This window comes from Struthio camelus, chromosome 22 (genome assembly GCF_040807025.1).
Source record: "Struthio camelus isolate bStrCam1 chromosome 22, bStrCam1.hap1, whole genome shotgun sequence".
NCBI classification, from domain to species: Eukaryota; Metazoa; Chordata; class Aves; order Struthioniformes; family Struthionidae; genus Struthio; species Struthio camelus.
Genome location: NC_090963.1, coordinates 350,172 through 374,805, shown reverse-complemented (window position 1 = coordinate 374,805; position 24,634 = coordinate 350,172). Strand labels below are relative to the sequence as shown.

Below are 24,634 nucleotides of genomic sequence, written 5' to 3'. Positions count from 1 at the left end.
TACTTTCTAGGCCTTAGATTAAAATGGCATTTGACTTGAATCTTTGAAATATGGACCTGTAGTGAGAATAAGAACTGTTGATCTAAGTTTTACACGCAAAACTGACAATTTCGTTAACCTGTCTTTTGGTGTCGCACCGCTAACAAGTATGCCTTTCACTAAAGGTATTGCACCACTGACTTTCGATCCTGGCCGTGTTAGCGAACTGTCCAAAATGATTGCTGGTTCTAAAAAGGCAGTAATGTCCATCTTTTGGTAGCTGAGAAATATTGCATATCACTTTTTTGTAGTTCCTTGTTCTTAATGTCTTATGATAAGTCTATTTTTTAAGTAGTTGATCCCAAGCTCTTTAGATAGCTTAACCTTTTAAAATAGTTCTTTTGTATTGCTGATACATGCCCATCTGTTTTGATCTGTAAACCTTTTCTATAGTTGTCAGCATGCCACTATGTATCTTTTGACCCCTGGGCTCAGTGCTTATGGTTGCTCAGAAATGTTTCACTTCCCCTAGCTTCATGTTACTCCTTTCCCTTTAAGTGTAAGTCTTGAATCTGATCTAATGCTGGAAGTGTGATCTGGTTTCTCATGTCCTAAGAGCATTTGTTGTTATTTCTGTATCTTGCTCAACTGCTGAATCACTTGTGGCAACTCCCAGTGGACCTATTATTGCTTACCATTCTCATTTATGGCACATACTGCTTGGCAGGTGTCTTGAATGCTCCTAAATCTCTTTGTTTCAGGACTTCCGCCACAAAGGCAGATATGCAAGATGCAGCAAGCATAGATCAGCCATCACAGAAACAGTGTGGGCAGTCTGCAGGGTAAGCATTAAATTACCTTTCCATCAGGTTTTGCTGGCTTGAGCTCATTGCCTTGAAGAAACGTGTGTGGAGCGGGAGAAGTCTTACTTTGCTAATTCAAACATCGTGGGAGCTTTCAGTCTGAAACGAGCGGTCATGTTTAGTTGTGTTGTTGAGCCTTTTTAAAATTAAGTGTAATGTACATGTGGGGAAGCTTTTATTTGTTGAGAACCAAAGAGACTGTTCATATCGCTTTGGCTCTTCTTGTGTTAGCATACACCTTATTACTGAATAGGACTATGTAAAGAACGGGTCACAGACTGTACTAGATTAAAGTGTTGCCTAATAGAGGCCTCAAAAATAAATGCCAGTGAGCAGAATTCTTTCTGTCTGCAATTGAACTGATGTTAGAATACTAGATCTGGAAACAAATTTTTGCATCTCTGTCTAGTTCTCAGATTTTATAGGTGGCTATCTAGGGCTAGTGAGGCTAGTAGATTAACAGCTATAAGATCTATTGATTCGCAGAATAAATACACTAGCATTAGCTTTGCCTTGAATAACTGTTCAGTGTCTTCCCGTGGCTTTCCAAGGCCACCCGAGTTAATTCTGAAGCCTGATTAAAGCATGTATTATACAAAGCTGAAAAAGGAGTAGTGAATAAGGTCAGTCTTAACAAATGTATTTACAAGTAACACTCATGTTCTACTGTGATGTGGATAGGGAAAGCAATGACTTAGTTTGGTCTTTTCAAATTCTATTTTGTGCATAGTTGTTCACTCTACTGCTATGCAGTGCAGTTTTTCTACACCTCTCTGAAATGACGCTGTAGACAGTTCTTGGGAGAATAAAAGTGTATAATGCTATATTAGAAGTTAAATTTGAAACTTTAAAAATCTGTTTGCTTAAATCTGGCTCAGCCATGGAAAAATGGGAACGAGGTAAGTTGTTGAATATTTGTCTTCGTTTTCCTTCCTTCCTAAGGCAAATGGCTGTCCTCCCAGAGTCTCAAACAACGCAAAACTTGGCAAACGAGCAAGAAAATGCAGGTATGTCACGTCTTCAAAAAGCACCGAGTCTTGGGAATCTCAGACTGGGAAATGAAGAATACCTTGTAGCTCTGATTTTTTTTGGGGGGGGGTGGGGGGAGGGGAGGAAGGGAAGAGAGGGTGTCTCTTTTGTGCTCTCAGAAAAAAATCTCAGAGCTAATAACATTCCTCCCTTCAAAGAAAGAACAAAATAGATTTTGTTCACTATTAATGGAAATGGCACGCACGGTTGTGTGTTTTTCCTTTGAGTAAAATCTGTGCTTGAAATGTTAGTTTGTAAAAAGCACATTTTACTGCTAATACTGAATGCGAGAGCTCCAGGACACTACTTAGACATTTCAAATTAAATTTGGAAGTGTGTATTGCTTTCTATAATCTCTTCACAGTCCAGTGCCGTTTATATACAATTACAGTAGCACGGGTCGTTCTCACTTGTAAACAGTGGTTATCCTGCTCTTCTTCGTTATTGGAAATTGATATTTGTAGCTCATGACTCTTGTGGAGACTTAGTTCTGCTATAATGGCAGTTTAGAAGCTAATCTGTTACTTACATGATCTGTTGCTGTGGAGCTTTAATATGAACAAATTTCGTCTTTCCATGAGGATGTGAGTATTGATGAATGTAGTTAAGAATCTTTTCATAAATAATGATTGCTATTCGATAAGCACTACTTTACAGATGCCAGGGATCTGTGTTGTTGCATCATGAAGAGGCAGTATGTTGAGGTAGTTCTTCTAAACCAGGGTAGAGTTTTCAAACGTTTGTGAAATTATAGTTAGAGCTAGGTTCTTCTTAGAAATAGTCATGTACCATTAAAAAGGCAAGTCAGTAATTCATTCATTTGGTTGTGGAACAACCAATGGAAAAATTTCATTCTACCCAATATTTATCTTCATGCTAGCTTCTGTCTTTTCTAGGCTCAAAAGCTCTTGAGGAAGAAGAGAGCACTTTCAGCTCCCCACTTATGTTTTGGCTTCAGCAAGAACAAAAGAGGAAGGAGTGTCTTGGTGAGAAGAAACCAAAGAAAGGTTTGGTTTTTGAGATCTCCAGCGATGACGGCTTTCAGATTTGTGCAGAAAGTATTGAAGGTGAGAACTGTGCATTTTTTGGTTGTCTTGATTTTTGCTTTCCTTGCCATAAGTCAGATTATGACTTTTGAGGATCTATTACTTGCTTTAATATATCTTCAGAATATATATATATTTTTTTTTAATTTATTTATTCTCTTGACATACAGCTCTAGAACAATCCTAGCTCCTAACAATGCCTGGGTTATATTTTATATGTTTGTGTATGTGTGTGCATATATATATGTACACATATGTTTATATATGTGTACACTCCACGTGTGTGTGGGTATACACATATATAGTCCACATATGTGTGTGTGTGTGTGTATGTATACGCTTATATATATGTGTGGGATCCAAAGATTTTACTTTAATTTATGGGCTTTGAAAGGGATGCAGACTTCATGTTGTCTGATTAGCTTATTTAAAATATGAGCATTGTGTTGGAAAGTAGCATGCTACACGTGCATGCAAAAATCTCCTGCTGGTAGGTTGCTTCACTGGAAGCCTGATAAGATGTGGAAAAATAAGCAACTTAGCAAGGGGCACCTGTTCTGGGAATCCTCAGTGCCCAAGGCTTGGATACTCTTTTACGCTGTTTTGTCTTCTGTTTGTGTAACTACAGATGCCTGGAAGTCACTGACTGATAAAGTTCAAGAAGCCCGTTCCAATGCCCGCCTGAAACAGCTATCTTTTGCAGGTAATACCCAGTGCAAAGGTCGTTTCTCTTACGTTGTTTAATGTGTGTTAAGAACAAACAGACCTTTCTGTGAGCATCTCAGGGTTTGGTTTCTTCGAGTTTCATTGTAGCTACTGACTGATGTTTAGAGGACTATTCCTCCTGATAAAATGATTTAAAATTCTAATGTGGAACCCATTAGTTAATGCAGGTGAAAGCTGTGAAAGTTACAGGCTAGCACAACAGTTGTATCTAACATGCTGCCCTATTCTCCTGCTCCCAGTCTCCATTGTCATCTGTTTTCTTCTTGTTGTTGCGATCTCTTTCTTGTTCTAGGTGTGAATGGTTTGAGGATGCTGGGGATTATCCATGATACTGTTGTGTTTCTGATTGAGCAACTTTATGGAGCAAAGCACTGCCACAACTACAAGTTCAGATTTCATAAGCCAGAGGAGGCCAATGAACCTCCTCTGAATCCACATGGCTCTGCTAGGGCTGAAGTCCACCTGAGGCAAGTGTGAGCTTTGTCATTGTTAGGGCTAGCAGTCCGTTTGCTTGATTAACTCTATGGCAGGGCCTAAAGAACAAATTCCTACAGAACTCAGGCTTTCTGAGTTCTGTTAAAAATAAACGTTAGTATTTTTTGCATGTAAATCAATAATATTGCATCTTTGGAATCTGCCTGTTGCTCTGTGCCTTTTTTTTTTTTGGTCTGCTTTGCTCAGCAAAGTTTTCCTGGTTGATAGTTTTATTCACAATTCTCAGAAATTAGTGTGTGTAATCCTGAAGCTTTAGCAGGCTTTGAGAGAAGACAGACTGGAAAAGGTGTAAAGCAATAAACGTGTCAAACTGTTGTGGCAATCACATGTTTGAATTATTTGCAGATGGTAAAACAAACTTACTTTGATCTCTCTGAACTACAGGAAATCTGCATTCGATATGTTTAATTTCTTGGCTTCTAAACACCGACAGCCACCAGAATACAATCCAAATGATGAGGAAGAGGAGGAGGTACAACTGAAATCAGCCCGGTATGCAGCAGGATTTAAGAGTGCAAAAGGGAAAATATAGCATGGTGTTGAATAAGTCTGATCTCTTGGTTTTATCTGCTATGTACTTTGATGTGGTGCTTAAAACTTGAAAGGTAACAAGTAGTAGAAAATGCAGAGTAGACTTCCCCATTAGCAAGGGGACAGATGACCACTGAAAGTGACCGATCAGACCGGTCGTCTTTTGATTTTTCCCAAACACCCTCACCTCATAATGTAAGATATTCTGATCAGTGTTTGAGGAGAAAAAGGAGGAAATGATCTGTATTGAATTTATAGGAAGGGGGAGCTGGTTAGCAGTAAGGAGTTTGCCTGAGATAAGATATGGAAACAGCTGAACATTTGGAAAAAAAGTCACTACACTGAATTAACTTTGATTGTGTTTTCAATGGGCATAGGGCTGCAGTGTCACAGTGCCTAAATGTTCATAACTTGGAAACTATCCCAGCTAACATATGGCACGGGCTCTCAAATAAAGGTGATCACTCACCAGTGTCTTTGTTCTAGGAGAGCAACTAGTATGGATCTGCCAATGCCCATGCGATTCCGACACTTGAAGAAGACCTCCAAGGAGGCAGTTGGGGTCTACAGGTATGGTTCTGTTCTGATGCTCTAACTCTGATGTCTCTGCCTTTAGGACAGAGGGAGGTGAAAACTGAAAACCTCCTATGAAGTCAGGCTGCAATACTGAGGGAAGAAGTTTCTCTTTCTCTTTCCTTCTTCTTAACTCTCCTCTCTCTTTGTTTTAAAGCTATATATTTGGAAAGTAATCTTCAGCACAAACCACTTACTCCTGCCAGCTCACCTTGGTGATAGCTAAGGCATTTGCTCTGAGGTGGGCAGGAGAGAGCTAGTCTTGTTCGGGATAGCATCATTAAAGAAGCGTAATGAAATTGCACTGGTCCTTGTAGAGAAATTGCCTATGTTCTGTGACGTTTGTAATCTTAAATTGCTGAGTTTCACTTGTATTGTTTGAAATATTCTCTTACTTTGTTGCTTTTCCAGGTCTCCCATCCATGGCCGAGGTCTGTTCTGCAAAAGGAACATTGATGCAGGTGAGATGGTGATTGAATATTCAGGCAATGTCATTCGCTCCATCCTCACTGACAAACGAGAGAAGTACTACGACAGTAAGGTGAGTTTATGGGCTTTTATAGAAGCTCTTAAAAAGCATAATAAACCCTTTCCTCCATTTGGTCATCCAAGGAAGGAAAAGGAAATGCAGCTGGGAGAGAATGTAGTCATTAATGAGGCATTGGGATTACCTGATCTTGGTAACGCTGGCAAAAATATATGCTGAAGTTTCAAGTCCTAGAATGGAGTGGCACTTTACATCTTCAGAGTATGAAACTGACAGTTGATCTTTGGAGTTCTGAGGGGTAGAGAAGCTTAGGCATTTTAAGATCTGCTCTGTGCCAAAGAGGATGCGTGTCTCATAGGTGAGACCAGAGCTTGTGGGTTCACAGTATAGATGAGTGTAAGCTGGAGCTCCCAAACAAAATCAAGAGGCTGATTGGTCTGCTCTGAAGGAGCCCTGAAGTAAACCCGCCTTGTTTTAGCAACTTTCCTGCTACAAATAACCAGCATTTCTTGAAGCTTTTTTTTAATCAGTCTTGATAGAAGTATTTTGTTCAAATAAAGCCAGGCCAAAAATAGCCACAGAGTAGCGGAGCTGGTGAATATTTTTAATTCCCAAATGCTTTAAGTAAAACTGTTTTAGTGACTTAAAACTGCTTTCAGTGCAAAGCAGTGATGTACCTAAGATAACTGAAATCCTTGCCAAACCTGACTGGTGTGATTGGCTCGTGCAGAAGGGATTTTGAGAGAACCGGAAGGTGGTTGTGAAGGTAGTACAAGCTTGGGCCCTGTGAATGTTGCATTTGGAACACCATGATTTGGATTTTCAGATGTTTCGGGGAGATGCATGGTTTCTCACACTTGCTAGAGCTCTAGGCTTGCTGCTTCTTTCCTCCTGCGGGCTGAAAAGGATACAAGCCTAGTCTTAGTGCTGCGGATCCAAAGAGCGTGGGAATGAAGTCATTCAAGCATGAACTTGTGAAGACAAATGAAGAGATGTTGCAGATACTCATTAAGACTTGATTTTTTTTTTATTTTTTTTGGTTGCTATGCTGCAGTAATGAGCTAAGTTGTCTGTCAGGGCAGCTAAGTCTTTACCTGTCCTGATCTAATTGCCTTTCTGTCTTCCATGTGTAGGGAATTGGTTGCTATATGTTCCGCATTGATGACTCTGAAGTGGTGGATGCCACCATGCATGGGAATGCAGCCCGCTTCATCAATCACTCTTGTGAACCCAACTGCTACTCCCGGGTCATCAACATCGATGGTCAGAAACACATTGTCATCTTTGCCATGCGCAAAATCTACCGTGGGGAAGAGCTGACGTATGACTACAAATTTCCCATTGAAGACGCCAGCAACAAACTGCCCTGTAACTGTGGCGCCAAGAAGTGCAGGAAGTTTTTAAACTAGGACTTCCATGAGCTGCAAGTGAGCCCTAAAGGGCCTGGGGCGAACCAAAGCATACAGCGAATCCCTACCCTGCTATTTGCAAGGGACAGGGAAGGACAGAGGCAGGAATGAAGATTGACTGGGCTCAGGAACCTAACTGGCGGCTGTGTTTCTCTGTCAGAGTCCACATCTTCATGTCTCGCATGCGCACACTTACCCTTACGAAAGACATAGGCGATTGGAGAAGATCCTCAATTTAATTATGTTTTTGCTATTCTCATTTCTCCCCCACCACTCGTAATTGTATCTCAGAACGAGGCTAATGAGTGGGAGAGAGGAGGGAAGACAGTCCCAGGCCCAGTGCAGGGGAGGGATCGTGGATCCTGTCCCTCTATCATCTCTTGGCTCAAAGTGCTGAATGTGGAGTTCTCATTTTCATTTGATTGCTGTGTGATGAGTTTCAATAGCACGGTATTTGACTGAGCTTTTCTCCTAGGGAGAGAGACTGTGTCCTACCAGCCAGCTACTTTAAGAACTTTGTGCGTGTCTGTGGTTCCTTGTGCATCTCCAAAACACTATTTGTGAGTTGGTTGGTATTCTTTGTGTGGCGTAGGTGGCCTGGTGCATTGTCTGGGTCTGGCTCATCCCTGTTGTAATCTAGGAAAACTGAATGGGGAAGAGGGTAATAGAGCGCAGCCAGTAAGTAACTGAAAAGAGTGTGGGTAGCATTTCACTCTGAAATTCCTGCTTGAGTGCAGGAGAATTCTGGGCATTCTTTAGCAGAGAAAGTGCTTGTGCCAACAAGTTACAGAGCTGTAAATCTTTATGAGTAAAGGCTTTATTTCAGCAGCAGCCCCCCTTTTAGAGGAGGGAGGTAGTCTTTTCCCATATTCTTATCTTCAGAAGCTGGCTTCCCCATTTGACCTAGGGAGCTAAAAGCTCTTCCAGCCACAATGACCTTGCTCTGCCACCACAGAGCTGGTCCGAGGGATGGAAGGTCTCTAGGGAGAGGAGCAGGAGCTGACCTCCCCCCCTCTCCCCCCCCTTGTTAGCCGCTTACCACTGGAGAACAGGAACTTGGAAGGACAGTTGTGGAGGCTTCCGCAGGAGAAGCTCTGCTCGGGCTTGTTAAACAGTGTCATAGGACGTGAGAGAGACAAGTGAGTGACTTCTGTAGGGACGCTCCTGTCGTGATCCATCTTTTGGGTGTAGTTATGTAGCCTTCCCTGAATGGCACAGGAAGAGGCACCAAAACGGAGTGTAAATTCTCTGTGAAAATGCAAGGCCAAACACTAACCAGCCTCAGCGTACTCCGTGCAGCATTTAAAATTGCATAGGAAATAAAACCAATTGGCACAGTTGAAATTCCTGTAACTGAACAATCAAACTTACTTTAACTGAATCGAAAGATGCTATTGTCCTAGCTTAAGTAGCATAAATCCTCCTCCCTTTTGGATCTGCTCCACGCCTCCACAAAAACAAAAGAAATAAAAAGCCCCAAGCCTAACAAATTAGGACATTGGATTTTACTCTGTTCTGTTTACAGTTTAGTATTTAAGGTTTTATAAATGTAAATATATTTTGTATATTTTTCTATCAGAAGCACTTCATAGGGAAAAGCACTTATGATGAGGCTTTTTAAACAGTGGTGTTATCCTAATTTAAAAGAATCTGTTTTTAATAATGTTTTTATTTTCATAGGACGGTTATAGGAAATATCTGGCTGGACACAGTCTGATCCTTTCTCCAGAGAGGGATACACTTTTTTTTTAATTATTATTATTTTTTAATCTTGTTCTGCCTTTTTGACTTCAGTAACTGTTTCTGGGAGGTTTGGCTGGACCTTAAACTTTATTTACTTGTCAGGGTGGGGACAGGAGGGAGAGCTGCCCAGCACAGGAGGAGTTTGAGTCATGGGGACTGTATTGGAACAGATGTTCATGCCCCCAGGCAGGAGGCGGCATGATTCTGCCTTGCCACATGCTAGTAGCCTATGTGTATTTAAAAAAAAAAAAAAAAAAAAGGGAAAAGGAAAAAAAATAGCAAGAGATGACTGACCCTTAATATCTTTTTGTTTGGAATTCACAATTACCATTTCTGTGGGAAGCATGACTCTTCCCACCCTGCTTTGTCCACTCAGATCAGCTGTCCCTGAGTTGGGGACGAGCCTGAAATTGTCACAGCTGTAGGTGGGCTGTGAGTCAGGGAGCTGCAGACCCGCTAGCCCCATTCCACTGAGTGGACACCCCCCAAGTCAGTGGTGCAAATATCTTGGCAGAACTGATAGGCGTGAGTGGCCCTGTTCTTCTGCGTGAACCTAGCCCCGAGACTGTGATGAGTAGCAGGGAAAATCTTTCTGTTGCTCACCACTGCTTTGTCCAGAGTAGCTTCCCTGAGGAAAGACTCTGATTTTCTTCTCTAGGCAAATCCACAACTCTCCAAATGCAGAAACGCTGTCCTGTGGAGAACTAGCAAAGCAATAGCACGCCAGCCCTGCCAGGGCTTGCCACCGTTCTGGGTCAGGGACGGTCCGGGGCACGCACCCACGCGCACACTCCTTGTCCCCTCTTGAAAACATATTCGTTTTTCCTTTGAGAAGATAAACCATAAAGCACCCTCACTTTTCTCAGCTGTCCCTGTGGGCAGGCAGTCAACCGTTTTTGGAGTTGGTACATTGAAAGACTACTCTGAAACAGCATCAGTCGTTTGTGGAAAACGGACAGAACTGACTGATAGCTCCCTAGCGTTCGCAGTCTAGCACTCCTTTATCTGTGCTCTTCAGCCCCAAAGACCTTTTCCTCTGATCTGAGAAAGAAATACAGCACTCGAAGGGTCAGGAACTGCTGGTTTCCTTTCTTTATTGCACTGCGTGATTATTATTTGGTAATAACTGTTTAAAGAAAAGTCAAATTGAAGCTGCATTAGTTACTGAAATGATTTGATGCACTGACAGTTTGGGAACGCACACACCCTGAGAAGGCCAAAAAGCATGTCTGGGGGAATCTCAGCCCTGTATCCACAGACACAGCTGCTCTTTGTCCTTTTTTTCTTTTTTTTTTTTTTTTTTCTTTTTGACAGCAGTGCTGGGGGACAGCCCTAGCCGTGGTGAAACCCATGAATTATATCTGAGTAGTCCCACTCAGCTGTGTACTCTGCTGGGGTCCCTGAATCTGAACGAGGAGGGGCACCTTCCCCAGCTAGCAGATCCATTCTGGTCTGCTAAGTGTCAGTGTAGCTTCTGGCTACAGGACTGAGAAAAACAAGTCCTCAACAGGAGGAAGCTCCGGTTGAAAAACACTGCCCAAAGCCATCATATTTAGGGAGAAGTCACTGGGGGTGGTAGGGAGGAAAACTAAGGAAAGGTGTGTGTCGTGGGAGTCCCTGCAGGACCGAGCGCCAGGAGCCGCCTCTCGTGTGAGGACTGGTAGAGCCAGCGGATCTGCTGGAGATCCAGCTCGCTGTTTGCTTTGCTGCTATACCTGTCGCGGCTGCCTTTGCCGGGAGCCGCCGTGGCCAGTGAAACTGTCTGTAACCCAGAGAAGCTGAGCTGTGCTGACGTGGAGGCTGGGCCAGGGCTCCCTGGGCTCCCCCTTCTGCTTTCCCACCCGGTACTGTCCAGCACAGATGTTTGTACTCACCTTTTCAGACAAATAAAAGGAAGGCGGGAGAAACCTTGGCAGCTAGTATTCAGGTTTTCAGTGATTCACCTGTAGGATGCTGGCCTGTGTGCCCTTTGACCCTGTCCTGCCCAGGCTGATGGTGAGCACAGCACAGCTTCCCAGTATATGAATGTATATTTTATAAGGACTGACACAGATCATGATATCTGAAAATACTAAAAATGGAACCTTAGGGCGTTTATTTGTACAAACCAATTTTTTTAAAGGAAAAGCGGGTCATTGCAAAGGGCTGGGTATCTTTTGTTTTTTGTATTTTTTTTTCTTTCATTTCAAAGCAATACCAGGTTCTTCAGTGAGATGGTCTTTGTGCAGAATCATGCCATTCAAACCCATACTACTGGTCCACGCTCAACACACTTGCAAGTTTTTTTTTAATAACTATAAATACGATATATATAGGAACTAATATAGTAATGCACCGTGTAATGAAGCCTAGTTCAGTATCGGTCCATGGCTTTTAATTCTCTTAACACTATAGATAAGGATTGTGTTACAGTTGCTAACAAAGGCAGGAAAAAATCAGGCTGTGTATTTCCAGGTTTAACTGCAGGTTTGTATGCTTCTGGCATGGAGCGTATCAGGCCTGAGTAGCGAGGGCATTCGATTAGTGAGAGGCAAAAGTTGAAAAATAACTGGAAGCGTTGGAAGTGCCTGGAAGTGCCCAGCTCGAGGACTTTCCTGACTTTTAATGTTACCAGTCAGTACTTGTACAACTTGTTTTTTTTCTTTTTTTTTTTTCCTCTCTTTTTGGTTATGAATGTTGGGGTACCACCTGCATATAGGGAAAAATGTGCTCTGTGCTTTCCTGGTATCTTTTTAACAAGGTACTGTAGCTTTGTCTATCAACCAAGAACTATACTTGTGGTGTTTCTTTTATTGAACTTAACAGTCTCTTTAGTAAGTACAGGTAGGTGAATAATTGTTTCAAAAAAAAAAAAAAAAAAAGCTCTGCAAAAGCAAGGTTATGTTCTAGAAATACATTTCTTGACAACTTATCATGTATAACAAATCTTTTCTTTTTTCTTGTGTTCTTCCAAGCTTCTGGGTTTTTTCTTAAAAAAAAAAAAAAAAAGAAACAAAAAAGAAAAAAAAAAGAGGAAACGTTGTCTAAAGTACATCAGTGTTAACTCCCTGTCACAGGGAAGAAGGAAATACTTTAATAGTTTAAAAAAATGCTGAAAGCTCTGCAAAAGACTGAATGTAAAAATAAAAAGTGTACATAGTTGTAAAAACAAAAAACAAAGGAGTTTTTAAACATGTTTATTTTCTATGCACTTTTTTTTATTTAAGTGATAGTTTAATTAATAAACATGTCAAGTTTATTGCTGCAGAGGGTTGCTTTTGATTTATTCTTAAGTGAGAAGTTGTTTTCCCAATGTCAATATTAGTATTATGCTCTCACCCTGGAAATTAGTAACATATGTGAGCGAGAGGAATCCCTTTGGTCAGAGCAAGTCCGTGTCTGCGTTTCACCTCCCTGGAGGTGCTCTGCGCAAGAGGCTGCCCATCCCGAGCAACCGTTGCATAAAGGTGTCGGTGGAGCCCAGAGGAAGCGGTGGGAAGCCTGACCGAGGCTCTGAGGGACGCTGAGACAGGTGGGCATCTCTGCGCGGCGCTCCGGGGGTGTTTCATAGCTGAATTAGCATCGCGGACAGAACGGCTCAGGGCTGGAGTTGCAGACTTATGGTGACCTCGAGCAGGTCGATGAGGGGGACGGGCACTGGGATATGCCTGGGGCTGGAGGACGTGGTGGGAGCAGCCCCCTTGTGCCTTGCAGCCTGCGCCTGGGGCACGCTCGCTGCCAGCGTGCGCGGTCTGGGGGCCTGGAGCACATGTGCTGAGCTCCTGGAAGTACCTGCAGTCGTTCCTCTCCTGCCCTCCGCTCTTTGGCCAGCTCTTCCCACCTCGGGGCTGAGATGAGCAGAGTTTTGGATGTTAACGCTGCTGAAAGTTTGTGCAGAGATGCAAACAGTATTGTGCTGGAGCAATAAGCAGAGATGACCCCAGCAGCACCACAAACAGGCAAGGACAGGCAGAGGGCAAGAGGAAGCTCCTGCCTTTGGCAGGAGCCCAGGAGCTTATATGAGGTGTGTAGGCAGGGGCCAGTGCTAGCAGTTGATGGTTGCAGAGCTGCCTTGCTTCCCTTTTGCCACCGGAGTGAGGCAGTGCTTTAGTGGAGAGGTGCTGGGCTCGCAGGCTCTGGCTTGCAGCTGCTGACGCACATAGGTCACCTTGGAAAGTTTTGGCTCTTCCAGCTTGGCCTCTGCCTCCAGCAATTGGTCGGGTTTGCAGGGCGGAGGGGCTCTGCGGCCAGGCTAGGATAGGATGGGGAAGGGTGAAGCAGTGCCGGCAGCGTGAACATTAACCTGCCCCGTTGCTGGCAGGTGCCCTCCTGTCCTCGCCGCCCGCAGGCTGCCCAGTCCGTCCCGCAGCCTGCACCAGAGGGACCTTCCCCGCTGGACCTTGGTGCCAGGCTCACCATGGCCACGGCGAACGACAGAGCCGTCCTACAGACCATTTTTAACCCCAGCACGCCTTTTGGGGATATCCCTGGGCTGGATGAGGAAGAGGAAGCCCAGGAGGAAGGTGAGAGCACCCCAGTCGCAGGTTGTCGCTGGTAGGCACCTGGCACTGGCCGTGCGGTGGAGGCAGGAGAGGCACGAGCAGAGGAAGGAGCTGCTTGCACTGAGCAGCCCCTGCTCATCCTGCTCGGCTGCAGGAGTCCCGGGCCCCAAGGTTCCCATGTGCTGCTGATGGAGGGTGCCCAGGTTGGGGCCAAAGCGAAGAGAGGGCAGAGCGTGTGGCCGCTCAAGGATGCACCGGGGCTCGCCAGCCCCTTCCCTCGTGGTGGGATCCACGTCTGCTCCAAAGCTGGTGCTGAGCCCCACGTGCGTCTGTCAGCAGGCGTGAGTGGAGCTGAGATGTCCTTGCCCTGGGGCAGGAGGCCTGAGGGGCTGGGCACGAGGGTGCTGGTTGGCTGTGGGCTGCAACCGGCCGGGATCTCCCCGAGCCCCTGGCAGAGCACAGAGCGGGACTGGCCGGGAGCTGCAGGCTCCCTGCGCCAGCGTGTGGGATGGCAAGGAGCCCTCGTCCTGGGGCCGGGCACGTTTCTGGAGCACAGGATTAAAGAGGCTCCCCTCTGTGGCGGTGCAGAGGAAGCCTTCGCGCTGGAGCTGCTGGAGCAGGTGCGGGACCTGGAGCTGCAGGGGGTTTCTGCCGCCGAGTCCGGAGACGTGAGCACGGCCCTCGAGCGGTTCAGCGAGGCCATTCGCCTGCTCCCCGAGCGCGCGTCAGGCTACAACAACCGGGCGCAGGCCCTCCGCCTCCGCGGGGACGTGGCAGGTAACGGCGCGGGGCGGGCAGGGGGCACCACGTGGCAGGGCTGGGCACCAGCCGAATGCGATCGCTGCTGGCGCGAGCAGGGGTGAGTCTGCGTGCAGCGCTGGCGTATGAGCCTGCTGCAGCTCTGCCCTCCCTGTCCGGCAGGCGCCCTGCGGGACCTGGACACAGCCATCCGCCTGGGCCGGGGCTGCGGCCGTGCTGCCTGCCAGAGCCTTGTGCAGCGCGGCCTGATCTACCGGCTGCAGGAGCGGGAGGATGATGCCCGGCGGGACTTTGCGCGGGCGGCCCGCTTGGGCAGCGCCTTCGCACGGCGGCAGCTGGTGCTCATGAACCCCTACTCAGCGCTCTGCAACCAGATGCTCTGCGAGATGCTGGGGCGGCTGCGCAATCCCGACGGCGCCGGGGCCGAGTGATGGGGCCGGTGGCCGAGACCGGGCAGGCATTCGCCGCAGTGGCGAAGCAGAGCCGTGCTCCCGGGGCTGGCAGGTAGGCGCGTCCTTCCCCAGGCGGCAGCTGGCTGGAGGAGGTCTCAGTTCCTGCAGGCGGGGAGCCCACGCCGCCACCACCCTCTCCTGGCCCGCTGCAGTGAGTCGGGCGCAGGCTCGTCCCAGCCGCGGGGTTGCCTTTAAGGCCACCAACACTTGATTGTCCAGAGCTAAGGGCTCAGCGAGGACAGCCGGCCACAGCTGCCCTCTGCTCTGGGGCTGCTCCGGGGAATGCGCTCAGCACCGCAGCTTTGTCACGGCTCTGTCCTGCTCTGAATAAACCTTCCTGCCTGCCTGGTACTGGGGCTCTGGTTGCGGCGCTGCATGTGGCAGTGGGAAAACTCGTCCCCGCCGGATGCACGTGCTGGAAAAGGGGGCCTGGGCGCCATCTGTGATGCTCCCGGCTGGGCTGAGGGCTGTGCAGCCGGGCCGGGAGGCGGGGGACCGAGCTGTACTGAAGCAGGGGGGTGGAGGACGTGGGGATGTTTGTCCCCCGGCCCTGGCGAGGCGGTCTCTGGAGGCGGGATGCACAGCACTGCCGCGGAGAGCCGGCTGGCTGGCCGGATGGATGCGCTGGCGCCGGTCCTGCTGGGGAGGGCAGCTGCCCGCAGGGATGAGCGCGGGGGACGCTCGGGCCGTGCTGGGGACCGCCCCCATGCCGCCTCCGCAGCCCCAGGCGGTCGCAGCGGCCCGCGCTCGGCACCGCACTGCGGGCGGCTGTGCAGCCGGTGCGGCGCATCCTGCTTCCGCTGTCGCATGGAGCCGGCCGGCAGGATGGGGCATCGCAGGGGCTCGCCGAGGGCCGCCCTGGCCCCTCTGCCGCTGCTGCTGCTGCTGCTGCTGCTGCACGTCCCAGCACTCTGCCCCGCAGGCGAGCCCTTGCGGGGCGCCCGGCACGCAGCCGTGCTGCCGCTGACACCCTCGGCCTCTCCAGCAGGGCCGGGGCGGCCGGGCCCTACCATCGACGGGCGAGCGCTGGCGACACGGGCGCTGCGCGAGGGGGAGAGCCGGGCCTTCACCTGCTGGGCCCCGCGCCCCACCGCCGCGCTCGCCTGGTACCTCGACGGCTGGCGGCAGGAGCCTGATGGCCCCGCGGGGCACGCTGCAAGCACCACCGGCGCCGCCAGCACCTTCACCCTCACCGCCCGGCGCGCGGACCGCCAGCTCACCTGCACCCTGATGGACTCGGCCTCCGGCGGCACTGCCAACGCCTCCGTCCGCCTCGACGTGCAGTGTAAGCTCCGGGCGCCGCTCGCTAACGAGAGCTGCTCTCGTTCGGGCCGAGCGCGGGGGGCGTGGGGCTGGCCCGGCAGGGCATCGCGTTGGGTCCTGCCCGGAGGCAGCCGACGAGCGAGCCCTCGCGGCAGTCTCACGGCCACGTCTGCCTGCTCAGTTGAGCCGGAGATCCTGCGCGCGGACGCCCGCTACGTGGAGGCCGAGGGGCCGGGGCTGCTCGTGGTGCTGCTCGCGCTGGTGCAGGCCAACCCGCCCGCCGCCGTCACCTGGCTCAGCCCCGACGGGCGCCCGGTGCCCAACACCTCCGAGCTCCTCGTCCCGGGCGCTGGGAGCCGCCTCGCGCTCACCAACCACACTGTGCGCCTGCGCCTGGGCAGCGCGGCCGGCCGCTTCTCCGTTAGTGCCGCCAACAGCCTGGGTGTTGCCAACGCCTCTGTCCTGGCCCCAGGTAGGTGCCGTGGGCTCCCCTGGGATGGGGTTGGGGTCAGCCCTGGCGCGGCAGGTGCTGAGGGCCCCCGGTGCTCGCGCAGGTCTGCTGGATGCCCGCGTGGAGCTGCCGCTCCTGGGGGTGGCAGTCGGCGGAGCCCTGGCCCTGGGCACCCTGCTGGGCCTGGGCTTGCTCACCGCCTGCGTGGCATGCCGCCGGGCGAAGCCGGAGCCAGGTAAGGGCAGACAGGGGGCTAGGGCTCAGCTCGGCCCCAGGGCCGCAGCCCTGGCTGCCTCCGGGTGCCCCTGGCACCGCCGCTCCCTGACATCCTCTTTCCTGCAGAGCTGCCTGGACCTGCGCCCCTGCCTCCAAGGTAACCCCCCTTGCTCCCCGCTGTGCTTGGTTTGGGGGAGAGTGTGCTGTTTAACACCCTCCTCCCCACTGACCTCGCTGGGTGCGCCTGGAGCCTCCCGAGCACCCCTGCCTCGGGACACTCGCTGCCCCTGGGGCCGCGCGGCTGCGGGTGTCACGCTCAGCCGGTGCTCCCGCGTCAGGTGCTCCGAGGGTGCACGGCTGCCCCGCGAGAACCACTCCCTGCCGCCCAACCTGCGCCTCAGCGACCTGGTGCAGGGGCCTGGAGGTGAGCCCCGGGGACGCTGCCCCAGACATGGCACCCAACAGGTGCTGGTGGCATGCTCCGTGGGGACAGCTGCCCCCTGCGCAGGGGGCTCTGGGCAAGGGCTGGGACGTCTCTTGCTCTAACCCCCTTCCCTCCCTTCCCTTCCTTCCCTTCCCTACAGCCAACCCCAGAGATGTGGGAGCTGGTGCCCCAGCAGAGGAGAGTGCCCAGACAGAGCTAGAGAACTCCCTGGTGCTCAGCAACCGTGGTGAGGGGCGCTTTGGTGGGCGAGCAGCCTTGGAAGCTGTGCTGCAGATGCGCTGACCCACAGCTGCTCCAGAAGGCTACGGCTATCCTTGTCTTTGCCCTGCAGGTTTCATCTGGTTCCCAATGGGTGGCTACATTTACAAAGTGTCCAGCACCAGCAGCGATGAGATCTGGCTGTGAGATGTTGGCATGACACTTGTGAGCCTGGGTTAACCCTCTCCAGGGAAGTCTATCAGCTCGCAGCACTGCAGCCCCTTCCCAAGCCACTGTTCCCATCAGACCCTTCCATGATCCCAGCCCGCAACCAGACTCCCTCCATGATGTGGGCCAGCACTCCAGGTGGGACACGAGCAATACTGCAAGCCTCTGAAACCTCCGCGTCTTCCTCACTCACCACTCTGGTGGTACCTGTCTTTCTTGGCTCTGGCCTGCCAGGAGCCCAGCTGTTCTCGCTCAGGACCAACAGTGCAGACTAGCTCTGGTGAGCCTGGGCCGGGGAGCAATCGCGCTGGGGGAGTGGAGTCCTTGGGGGAGAGCGGGCGGGCATGCAGGGCACGGGTGTCCTGCAGGGCCCCTGGCAGAGCACATTCCCCTCCCAGACCCAAGGGGCTTTGGCTTCTCTGAGGCCTGGGGACTTGCTAATGCTGAGGATTCCTAAAATCCCTTCTGATCTTGTTATTTTTGTCCAGAGGCAAATACCTGACTTAGTATTTTGTGCGCCTGTCAATTTGGCTGCCATTGGGCAGAACTAGGCTTTAATTGCCCAGATCCCCTGTATTCCAAAATACTGAGAATCAGCTACTATCTTGGGAAGTACAGGCTGGGCACCCAGTGTTTTGGGGAGGTGTCATCTCAGGGAGAAAGGGACTGTTCTACCTCCTTTGGGCTGGGATGGACAAGAGCACCTGAGAACAGGGTAGTAGCAGAAATCCCAGCTGCATGCAGGGTGTTCCTGTTCCACGCTGCCCTTGCAGTAGGAAAAACATGGCTTTGGTCACGTGAGAAGAGATAGAAATACTGCGATGGCTCCCTGGTGCTGCTCCGGTATTGGTGAAGAAGAGGTGCAGCAGGTGATGTACCAATAACCCCAGCGTTAACACCAAAGGAGCCAGGTCAGCTTTCTGTAAAGGGTAGCACCTCTGGGAATGGCACTTTGGGGACGTGAATCTCTGCCCTGCCTCAGACGCTCATATGCAGCTACAAGCAGGTACTAGCAGTATGGGAGCACCTGGGACCTGCCCCTCGACATTGCATAGCCAAGTCCTGAGAGAAACCAGCCCCCTAGCCGCCACTGCTGCTCCGGGAGGCTGCTCCACACCCTGGGCTGCTCTCGTGTCCCAGCTCTTGCCCTTAGTAACGTCCACTTGTGAGCTGTGTGCCCTGCCGTGGTGCTAGTCTGCCTTACTTCGTGAACATCCTTCTGGACAGAGCAACTCCTGAAGCCACCTGCGAGCTCTCCCATGCCTGGAAAGCTGCCAGAGCTCAGGGGGCCTGCCTGGCAACGGGTACCAGTGTCGGAACAAGCAGGGCTGAGGGTGCCAGGGGAGTCACGCTGGGTCGCTGGCGCTGAGCAGCCCCTTGGCAATATGTTAAGCTATGCATCGGAGTAGCGAGCTGGCAGCAGCTCCCTTGATTGTTTTCGGTAGCTGTGCTGTTAGCCAAGGCATGTTTTTATTTAACTCAGGCACTTTAAAAATACATTATCATCAAAACGCAACAAAGCTGTTTATAGACAGACTTTGTCAAGCTGCTACTGCTTCGATTCCTCCCAGAGCAAGGGTAAGCACCAGCCTGGGGCTTAGCAGGTTTGCGACCTGCTTGCTCTAGGAACCTCGCCGCCTCTGCCAGAGCTGTGACAGACGTGTGGGCAGGCAGCATGCCAGCGGCTGGAAAGAGCCTTCCCAACAGCAATAAACTAAACTCAAGTGTCTGTGTAGTGCTGCACTGGTTATTTCTCATCGTTTCTTTCTCTGCTGAACTCCATTAAAACAGCTGGTGGGAGCTAGATTTTAACATGCTGCCCTCATCAACCTTTGACCCACCAGGATCCCAAGGGGAATGTGTCCTGTGTCACCGGCTGCCACCTGCACACAGCCAGAGGTAAGCAAAGAGTTCTGTCCCCCTCCCAAGCTCTTCCTGCTTTCACAAACTTTTTGGCACAAAGTGCAGAAAGGTAGCAATGACACTGTTGCTCATAACAAAGTGACTTGAGAATAGAAAAAGGGACTCAACAACAATGGGCAGAGGAGACCTGAGATCCCTGGAATATGGTAAGACCTTAGAACACACCAGCTGCATCAGTTTGGGGTCTGAGCATGGATTTTATTTCCACCTGCTGTAGTGCTTGTAGGGTGCACTCTACAAGTCTGTACTCTGCAGCGTGTCATGTGGAGTCTGTCAGTTGGAAGAGCTAGTTTAATGCTATATTCCTTGGGAACAAGTCAAAATGGAGGGATTAGGCAGCATCTGCAACAAATGCTATGAATCCCAAGCAGCTTAGCAGCGTCCATAAAATACGGGAGTCTTTCGAAACGCTGTGCTTTGCCTTATGCGTTAGTTTGGTCAAACCTCTATACCCAGCAGCAGATATTGATCCAGGAGATTAGGGTTTAATGTGAAGCTTCACATAAAGCTTAATACTTCTGCTGCTTGGGAAGGTGGGTTGGATGGAGGGCTCCCAGCCTTCTTCCCTTCAGCCAGGGATTTGAAATGCTGCAGGGAAAATAACGCGTTAGCGCAAAGATTTAACTCTCGTTAACTAGAATATATATGTGCATCTGAAAACACAAGCCCCTTTCCCTCTGTATGACCTGTGCGGTCAGCAGCTGCCTAGCACCTTGTGTTGGCCTCTGAGGTTTCCAACCTAGTTCTGTCCAAGCGCCTGTGTGTGCTTGGCACAGTCACTGTGACTTCACTGGGAAAAACATTCTGGACTTATGCTGGACTGTTAAACAATGCTGCATCCCAGCCCTGTGGTAAATCAGATCAAGATCAACATCGTTTCTCTGAGATATTAGGAAAAAGAGAAGCTTTGAAAATGTTCTTTGGGCCCCTTTCACGTTGGCCTGTTAGCAGTTTGCAAATGCACACAGTGTAGCAAGGCCAGATTTAAGGACAGAAGTTTTGTAATGCTCCCAGCTGGGTGACTGGGGCCTGGTTGGAGTCGCTTACCTGTGAGTTCTTGAATTCCGAGTAGAGCGAGAAGAGGACGTGCAGAGGCTGGATCCGACTCTTGTACACAGGGATGTCCAGAATGGCTACAAACAAATACCAGAAATGCACGAGAGCACCTGGGCTGTACTTCTGTGCAGACAGTGCTGTAAGTACAGGTTGACCTTCTCACTGCCTCCCGTTGCTTGGGCCTTTGCTCATCAAAGACCACACATGTCTTTGGCACAAGAGTCCACTTCCCGCTGAAGGCAGATGAAAACAGTCTTGACTTTTCAGGGCTGAGACTGCATCTACATAAGCCTCTTGCTTTTAGTAACACAGTGCTGGGCTAGCTGCACACTTGTGTCTTCAGCAGTCAGTGGTGCACAGGACTGGAGCTGGTCTGTCCTGAATATGCAGAAGGACCTAGAAGTACTGGACTGCTTTTTTTCCCATCTAAACACTTGGCACAGGAGGGGAGTTCTCTGATCAGTCTGATCGGCCTGCTCAGCAGAGTAGACAGAACCTAAGCCCCTGAATGAGGAATAGCGCCGAGCTAATAACTGCCTGAGACATCCTCTAGAGACCAGCATGAGACAATGTTGTACCTCACAGTATCTTTTAAAGCTTCACGTTTCTATTTTCTGCCAGTTTCTGGGCTAGAGACAATCAGATGCCTTCAAATGAGGGTAAGAAAGGGCTATCCTCTGCTTACCACATATCATGTCGATGTACTCAGCCAGGCCACAGTTTATCTCTGCAGTTGGGAGGCCCACCTAGAACAGAGGAGGCTGTCAGCTCTGTTCACATTAGAGCCTGAGCACAGGCGCTAACGATAGGCCCAGCACAGAGGCTACCTGGGCCGTTCCTGGGAATTTAGGCTTTAGGCTGCTCCCCTGTCTCTTGGTAAGGGAGAAGGGGTAGGTGAGGAACAAACCTGAACCGAGCAGGCTACAGGCGAAGTGGTCAAAGTGGAACAGAAACCTAGATTACATGCAAGAAGGTTACTAAAATCACGCACTGAGCTAACTACTCATCACTTGGACAACGTACCTTTCCTAAGAGCTCTTCAAATTCTGGTAACCATTCCTGCATGAGAGTTTCAATGTCAGGCATTGGTCTGCAAGGGGAGAAAAAAAACGCCTACTTCAGGATTATATGCAGACAATGGAAATGGTTTCCTACTGCCAGACTCGTATAAATGGGACAGCTTCTGTCTTGTCCAGTTGTGGGAAAGCGTAGCGTGTCTGTGGAGCATCAGTTTGGGCATTTTTATTTAAGAAACCAAGACTAAGCTTTGAAGGTGCAACATCTGTGCTTGGCACTGCGGCTAAAGGAAGACGCTGGAAACAGCATATCCTTTGGAGGGAGGTTGGACAGTTCCAAATTATGAGTTTGGGCAGAAGGGAGTGCCACAACAGCTGAGAAATGAATCAGGACATGGTAATAATAGCCTTGCCTCCTCTGATTTATCCAGGTTTTCCCGCTTTTGTGGAAACTCACTGTGTGCACGAAGTTGCAAGTTAGATGTCCTAGCTGTTGAATTAATTCAAGTTACACAGGGAAAGAGGAGGACAGAGGGGGAAGCGAGTGTCCTGCATACACAGGTTGTATGACTGCCCTGTAAAGCCAGAAATGCCTTCTCCCTCTTAGCGACACTTGGATAGTTCCACTCAGCACTCCTAGGCTCTGCAACTAGCCTTCCCCTGACCCAATTTTATACTAGACAAGTATGTGCAGCTGCTAGTGTAAAGGAGAGCTGGTGTAATGACTCACCTGGTGTAATGGACCGTGGCAGGGGGTTTGCAACGATGCAGCTCACTGATACTTTCGATCCAGCTGTCAATGGCTTTGGGGTTCTTTTCTGCGTTCTCTATACTCTTCACTTTTATCTGCTGCTGAAACCAAAAATATGAACCTGGAAACACATTGTAGTTTTTTTTTTTTTTTTTTTTTTTTGCAAACCCTGTGTTCACTCCTGATTGAACTGTGCATTTGCTCTTTCCTAGCTGCACTATGCCAAGTGGTTTCTGCAGACAGAAGAGGAGCTGGGAAACAAAATGCTGAGTAAAACCATGTAGTGACAAACAAAAGGAAACAAAATTTCAGCTGAAGGAAACAAATAGATCCAATGTCTGTACCAAGACTTGCCTGAAGCAAAGTTTTAGATGCATTTCAGCCTAAAGGTGGGAAAGATATTTTTTTTTCCTTCTGTTTGTAAAGCCAAGTTATCAGTTTTGCTGCAACACTGTATTCATGCAGTCACAAGAGTAAAAGTAACATGTAATTTTTTTTCTGTGGTGCGCAGTAATGTCTCCTCTCCCCTCACAACTCACTGTGATGTTGTGCTGTTTGGAATTTTCTTTTAACCAAAGAGAGAGCACTGTGGGATCTGACTGCTTTGTAGATGGCTCATCTAGGACCAGCAGGCCAAGGTTATCAGGTTTGCCATCTGGACGTGGAACCTGCAGATAAACAGAGAACCTGTTTTCTGTGCAACTCCAGAGGAGGAGAAGCAGGGGCTATTCCGTGTAGACCTTCTGTGTCACTCAATCTTCAGACTGTAAAAGCAAGTGGTAGGCCAGCTATTTTGAAAAAGCAAATGTATGAGTTGTCATTACAGCAGCACCTGAAATGCACAAGGCGTTGGACAAAGCAAGGTGCAGCCATTACCTCAAAGGAGGTATGCTTTGCTCTGCAAGGTCACGGAGCTGACCACACCAGTCGCAATCAGTTGGAGTGTGATTTCCTAGGTCTCTAGTACTTTACTTCCTACCTCTCAGAGCAAGGGTAGCTCTCTGCTGCACAGCCTGACTGTCAAAATCACAGCAATGCCACATACTCTTTCAGCACGTGCAGCAGGAGATAGAGAGGTACCTGAAAAACTGTGTACCTTTAAGAATGCATCAATGTCTCCAACAGCAGGAATGAAGTCGGGAATGAAAGGCTGCAGTTTGTGCTCAATTTGTATTATTTGGGGAGTGTACCTGAAAAACAAACACACAGACACACATGCACACGCAGTGCAGGTGCCTATGAAATTACCTGCAGAATTTACCATTAACACAAAGGAGAGTCAAACGCAGGCTAAAACTCCTTCAGCTCACCTCCTTATATATTCAAAGAGTTCTTTAATTTCAGTAGATACTGGCAGATAGTCATAGTCTGCTGGATTGTAGGCACTAGGGAAAGGAAGGGACGTTCAGATGAAGAGTAAATTACAGTAGGTTCTGTACAAGCACACTAAAGGGAGAAAGACAAGAACCTGGATCCAGCTGTACAACACAATTACAAAGGAATTCATAATAGCCAGTCCTCTCTCAGAAGAAACGTCTTGTAACGTTCACAAGAGTTCCTGCATGTGCTAACAGTACCCAGCTGATTTTTGCCATAGGCATCCCAGCCAAAGAAGCCCCTCAATGACGGGGAGTTAGTTTGTCGAGTTATTTAAAGAAGCGGCGATGACAGAACAGTTATGCTTGGCGGACGTGCCAAGGGGGTAGATGATCTGCCAAAAGGCAGTCGGTGGGCAAAGGGGGGGGGGGCGGTTTGGGGGCGGGAGCATAGCGGTGCCCTTACCCCGCCAGCGGGGCGCCGCGCTCCTCCTCCTCCTCCTCGTCGGCCGAGTCGCTCTCGGAGCTCTCGTCGTCGTCGTCGTCATCCTCGTCGCCGTCGTCCTCGTCCTCGCTGGGGGCGGCGGCGGGGCGCGGTCCCGCCTGCTCCTGGGCGGGAGGACCGGGCCTGGCCTCACCTCACCTCACCGCGCCGGGCCGGGCCGGGCCCGCCCGCCGCCGCCGCGCCTACCTTGCCGCCGCCCTCCTCGTCGCTGCTGCGGCCGGGCCGCGCCCGCGGGGCTCCGCCGCCCGCCCAGCCCGGCCCCGGCCCGCGGCGGCCCCGGCGGCGCCCGGCCGGCGGCGAGCGGGCCCCGGGCGGCCGCCCCGCCGCGCCGCCCGCCTCCTCGGCCTCGGGCAGCTCCAGGCTCTCGTCGTACGGCTGGTCCTCGACGAGGCGGGTCTAGGCGGAGGGGCGGGCTGAGGCGGCGCGGCCCGGCCCGGCCCGGCCCCGCCAGCCGCCCCGCCGCCTGCTCACCTCCAGCGCCCGCGCCTCCGCCATGGCCCCCGCGCGCCGCGCCGTCGCCATGGCGACCGGCTGGCGCGACGCCTCGCCTCGCTAGCCGGCCGCAGCTAGAGCGGCCCGCCGGGCGCCCGGCCGGCCGGCCTCTATGGTCACGCAGCGCCTGCCCTCGGCGCTCCCTGCAGGGCCAGCGGCGCGCGGCAGGGAAGGGGCACCCGCCGCGCCCCGAGGGCGGGG

At 50.5% G+C, this 24,634-nt stretch overlaps 4 protein-coding genes across 14 annotated transcripts in view; 3 read left to right on the top strand and 1 right to left on the bottom strand.

Moving 5' to 3' along the window:
- Positions 1–12,119, top strand: part of KMT2A (lysine methyltransferase 2A) — a 55,642-nt gene extending 43,523 nt beyond the window's left edge. The window contains exons 28-36 of the mRNA XM_068916822.1: positions 741–821; positions 1,785–1,849; positions 2,768–2,938; positions 3,546–3,620; positions 3,936–4,110; positions 4,523–4,630; positions 5,156–5,239; positions 5,654–5,783; positions 6,863–12,119. Coding sequence (XP_068772923.1) covers positions 741–821; positions 1,785–1,849; positions 2,768–2,938; positions 3,546–3,620; positions 3,936–4,110; positions 4,523–4,630; positions 5,156–5,239; positions 5,654–5,783; positions 6,863–7,138 — 1,165 coding nt within the window. The 3' untranslated portion in view covers positions 7,139–12,119. The remainder of the gene's footprint in view (positions 1–740; positions 822–1,784; positions 1,850–2,767; positions 2,939–3,545; positions 3,621–3,935; positions 4,111–4,522; positions 4,631–5,155; positions 5,240–5,653; positions 5,784–6,862) is intronic.
- A 126-nt stretch (positions 12,120–12,245) lies between these two features.
- Positions 12,246–14,924, top strand: TTC36 (tetratricopeptide repeat domain 36). Its single transcript, XM_068916820.1, has 4 exons — positions 12,246–12,392; positions 13,182–13,383; positions 13,951–14,139; positions 14,284–14,924. The coding sequence occupies exons 2-4, from the start codon at positions 13,278–13,280 to the stop codon at positions 14,550–14,552; spliced, it is 564 nt and encodes a 187-aa protein (XP_068772921.1). The 5' UTR covers positions 12,246–12,392; positions 13,182–13,277; the 3' UTR covers positions 14,553–14,924.
- Positions 14,925–14,948: 24 nt separating this feature from the next.
- Positions 14,949–22,615, top strand: TMEM25 (transmembrane protein 25). The gene is made up of 11 exons (XM_068916821.1): positions 14,949–15,495; positions 15,562–15,858; positions 16,018–16,308; positions 16,391–16,522; positions 16,630–16,660; positions 16,842–16,927; positions 17,088–17,174; positions 17,280–17,654; positions 18,148–19,273; positions 20,370–20,492; positions 22,333–22,615. Exons 1-8 carry the CDS (start codon positions 14,949–14,951, stop codon positions 17,351–17,353), a joined length of 1,545 nt encoding a protein of 514 aa, XP_068772922.1. The 3' UTR covers positions 17,354–17,654; positions 18,148–19,273; positions 20,370–20,492; positions 22,333–22,615.
- On the bottom strand, positions 18,826–24,570 carry IFT46 (intraflagellar transport 46). 11 transcript variants are annotated; one of them, XR_011135919.1, is made up of 11 exons: positions 24,413–24,540; positions 24,128–24,337; positions 23,903–24,045; positions 23,431–23,505; positions 23,217–23,310; positions 22,660–22,788; positions 22,100–22,218; positions 21,377–21,443; positions 21,039–21,099; positions 20,345–20,586; positions 18,826–19,885 (listed from the first exon to the last, which is right to left on the bottom strand). XR_011135919.1 is itself a non-coding variant. In XM_068916812.1 (11 exons), the coding sequence occupies exons 1-11, from the start codon at positions 24,461–24,463 to the stop codon at positions 19,796–19,798; spliced, it is 1,125 nt and encodes a 374-aa protein (XP_068772913.1). In that variant the 5' UTR covers positions 24,464–24,523; the 3' UTR covers positions 18,826–19,795. The 11 variants fall into 11 exon arrangements, 8 of the variants coding, with proteins under 8 accessions (XP_068772913.1, XP_068772912.1, XP_068772919.1 ...); XR_011135918.1 differs by having other exon boundaries at positions 22,100–22,221; positions 24,413–24,532; XM_068916812.1 differs by having other exon boundaries at positions 20,345–20,430; positions 24,413–24,523.
- Positions 24,571–24,634: the final 64 nt, after the last annotated feature.

Excerpts from the sequence above, each read along its gene's own strand:
- IFT46 (XM_068916811.1), bottom strand. The coding sequence starts at position 24,463 with ATGGCGACGGCGCGGCGCGCGGGGGCCATGGCGGAGGCGCGGGCGCTG. Across the intron at positions 24,046-24,127 it reads ACGAGGAGGGCGGCGGCAAG|GAGCAGGCGGGACCGCGCCC; the intron begins GTAGGCGCGGCG and ends CCTCCCGCCCAG. Across the intron at positions 22,222-22,659 it reads CCAAACAGCACAACATCACA|CAGCAGATAAAAGTGAAGAG; the intron begins GTGAGTTGTGAG and ends TTTTGGTTTCAG.
- TTC36 (XM_068916820.1), top strand. The coding sequence starts at position 13,278 with ATGGCCACGGCGAACGACAGAGCCGTCCTACAGACCATTTTTAACCCC. Across the intron at positions 13,384-13,950 it reads AGAGGAAGCCCAGGAGGAAG|AGGAAGCCTTCGCGCTGGAG; the intron begins GTGAGAGCACCC and ends GTGGCGGTGCAG. Across the intron at positions 14,140-14,283 it reads CCTCCGCGGGGACGTGGCAG|GCGCCCTGCGGGACCTGGAC; the intron begins GTAACGGCGCGG and ends CCTGTCCGGCAG.
- TMEM25 (XM_068916821.1), top strand. The coding sequence starts at position 14,949 with ATGTGGCAGTGGGAAAACTCGTCCCCGCCGGATGCACGTGCTGGAAAA. Across the intron at positions 16,309-16,390 it reads CGCCTCTGTCCTGGCCCCAG|GTCTGCTGGATGCCCGCGTG; the intron begins GTAGGTGCCGTG and ends GTGCTCGCGCAG. Across the intron at positions 17,175-17,279 it reads CCTGGTGCTCAGCAACCGTG|GTTTCATCTGGTTCCCAATG; the intron begins GTGAGGGGCGCT and ends TTTGCCCTGCAG.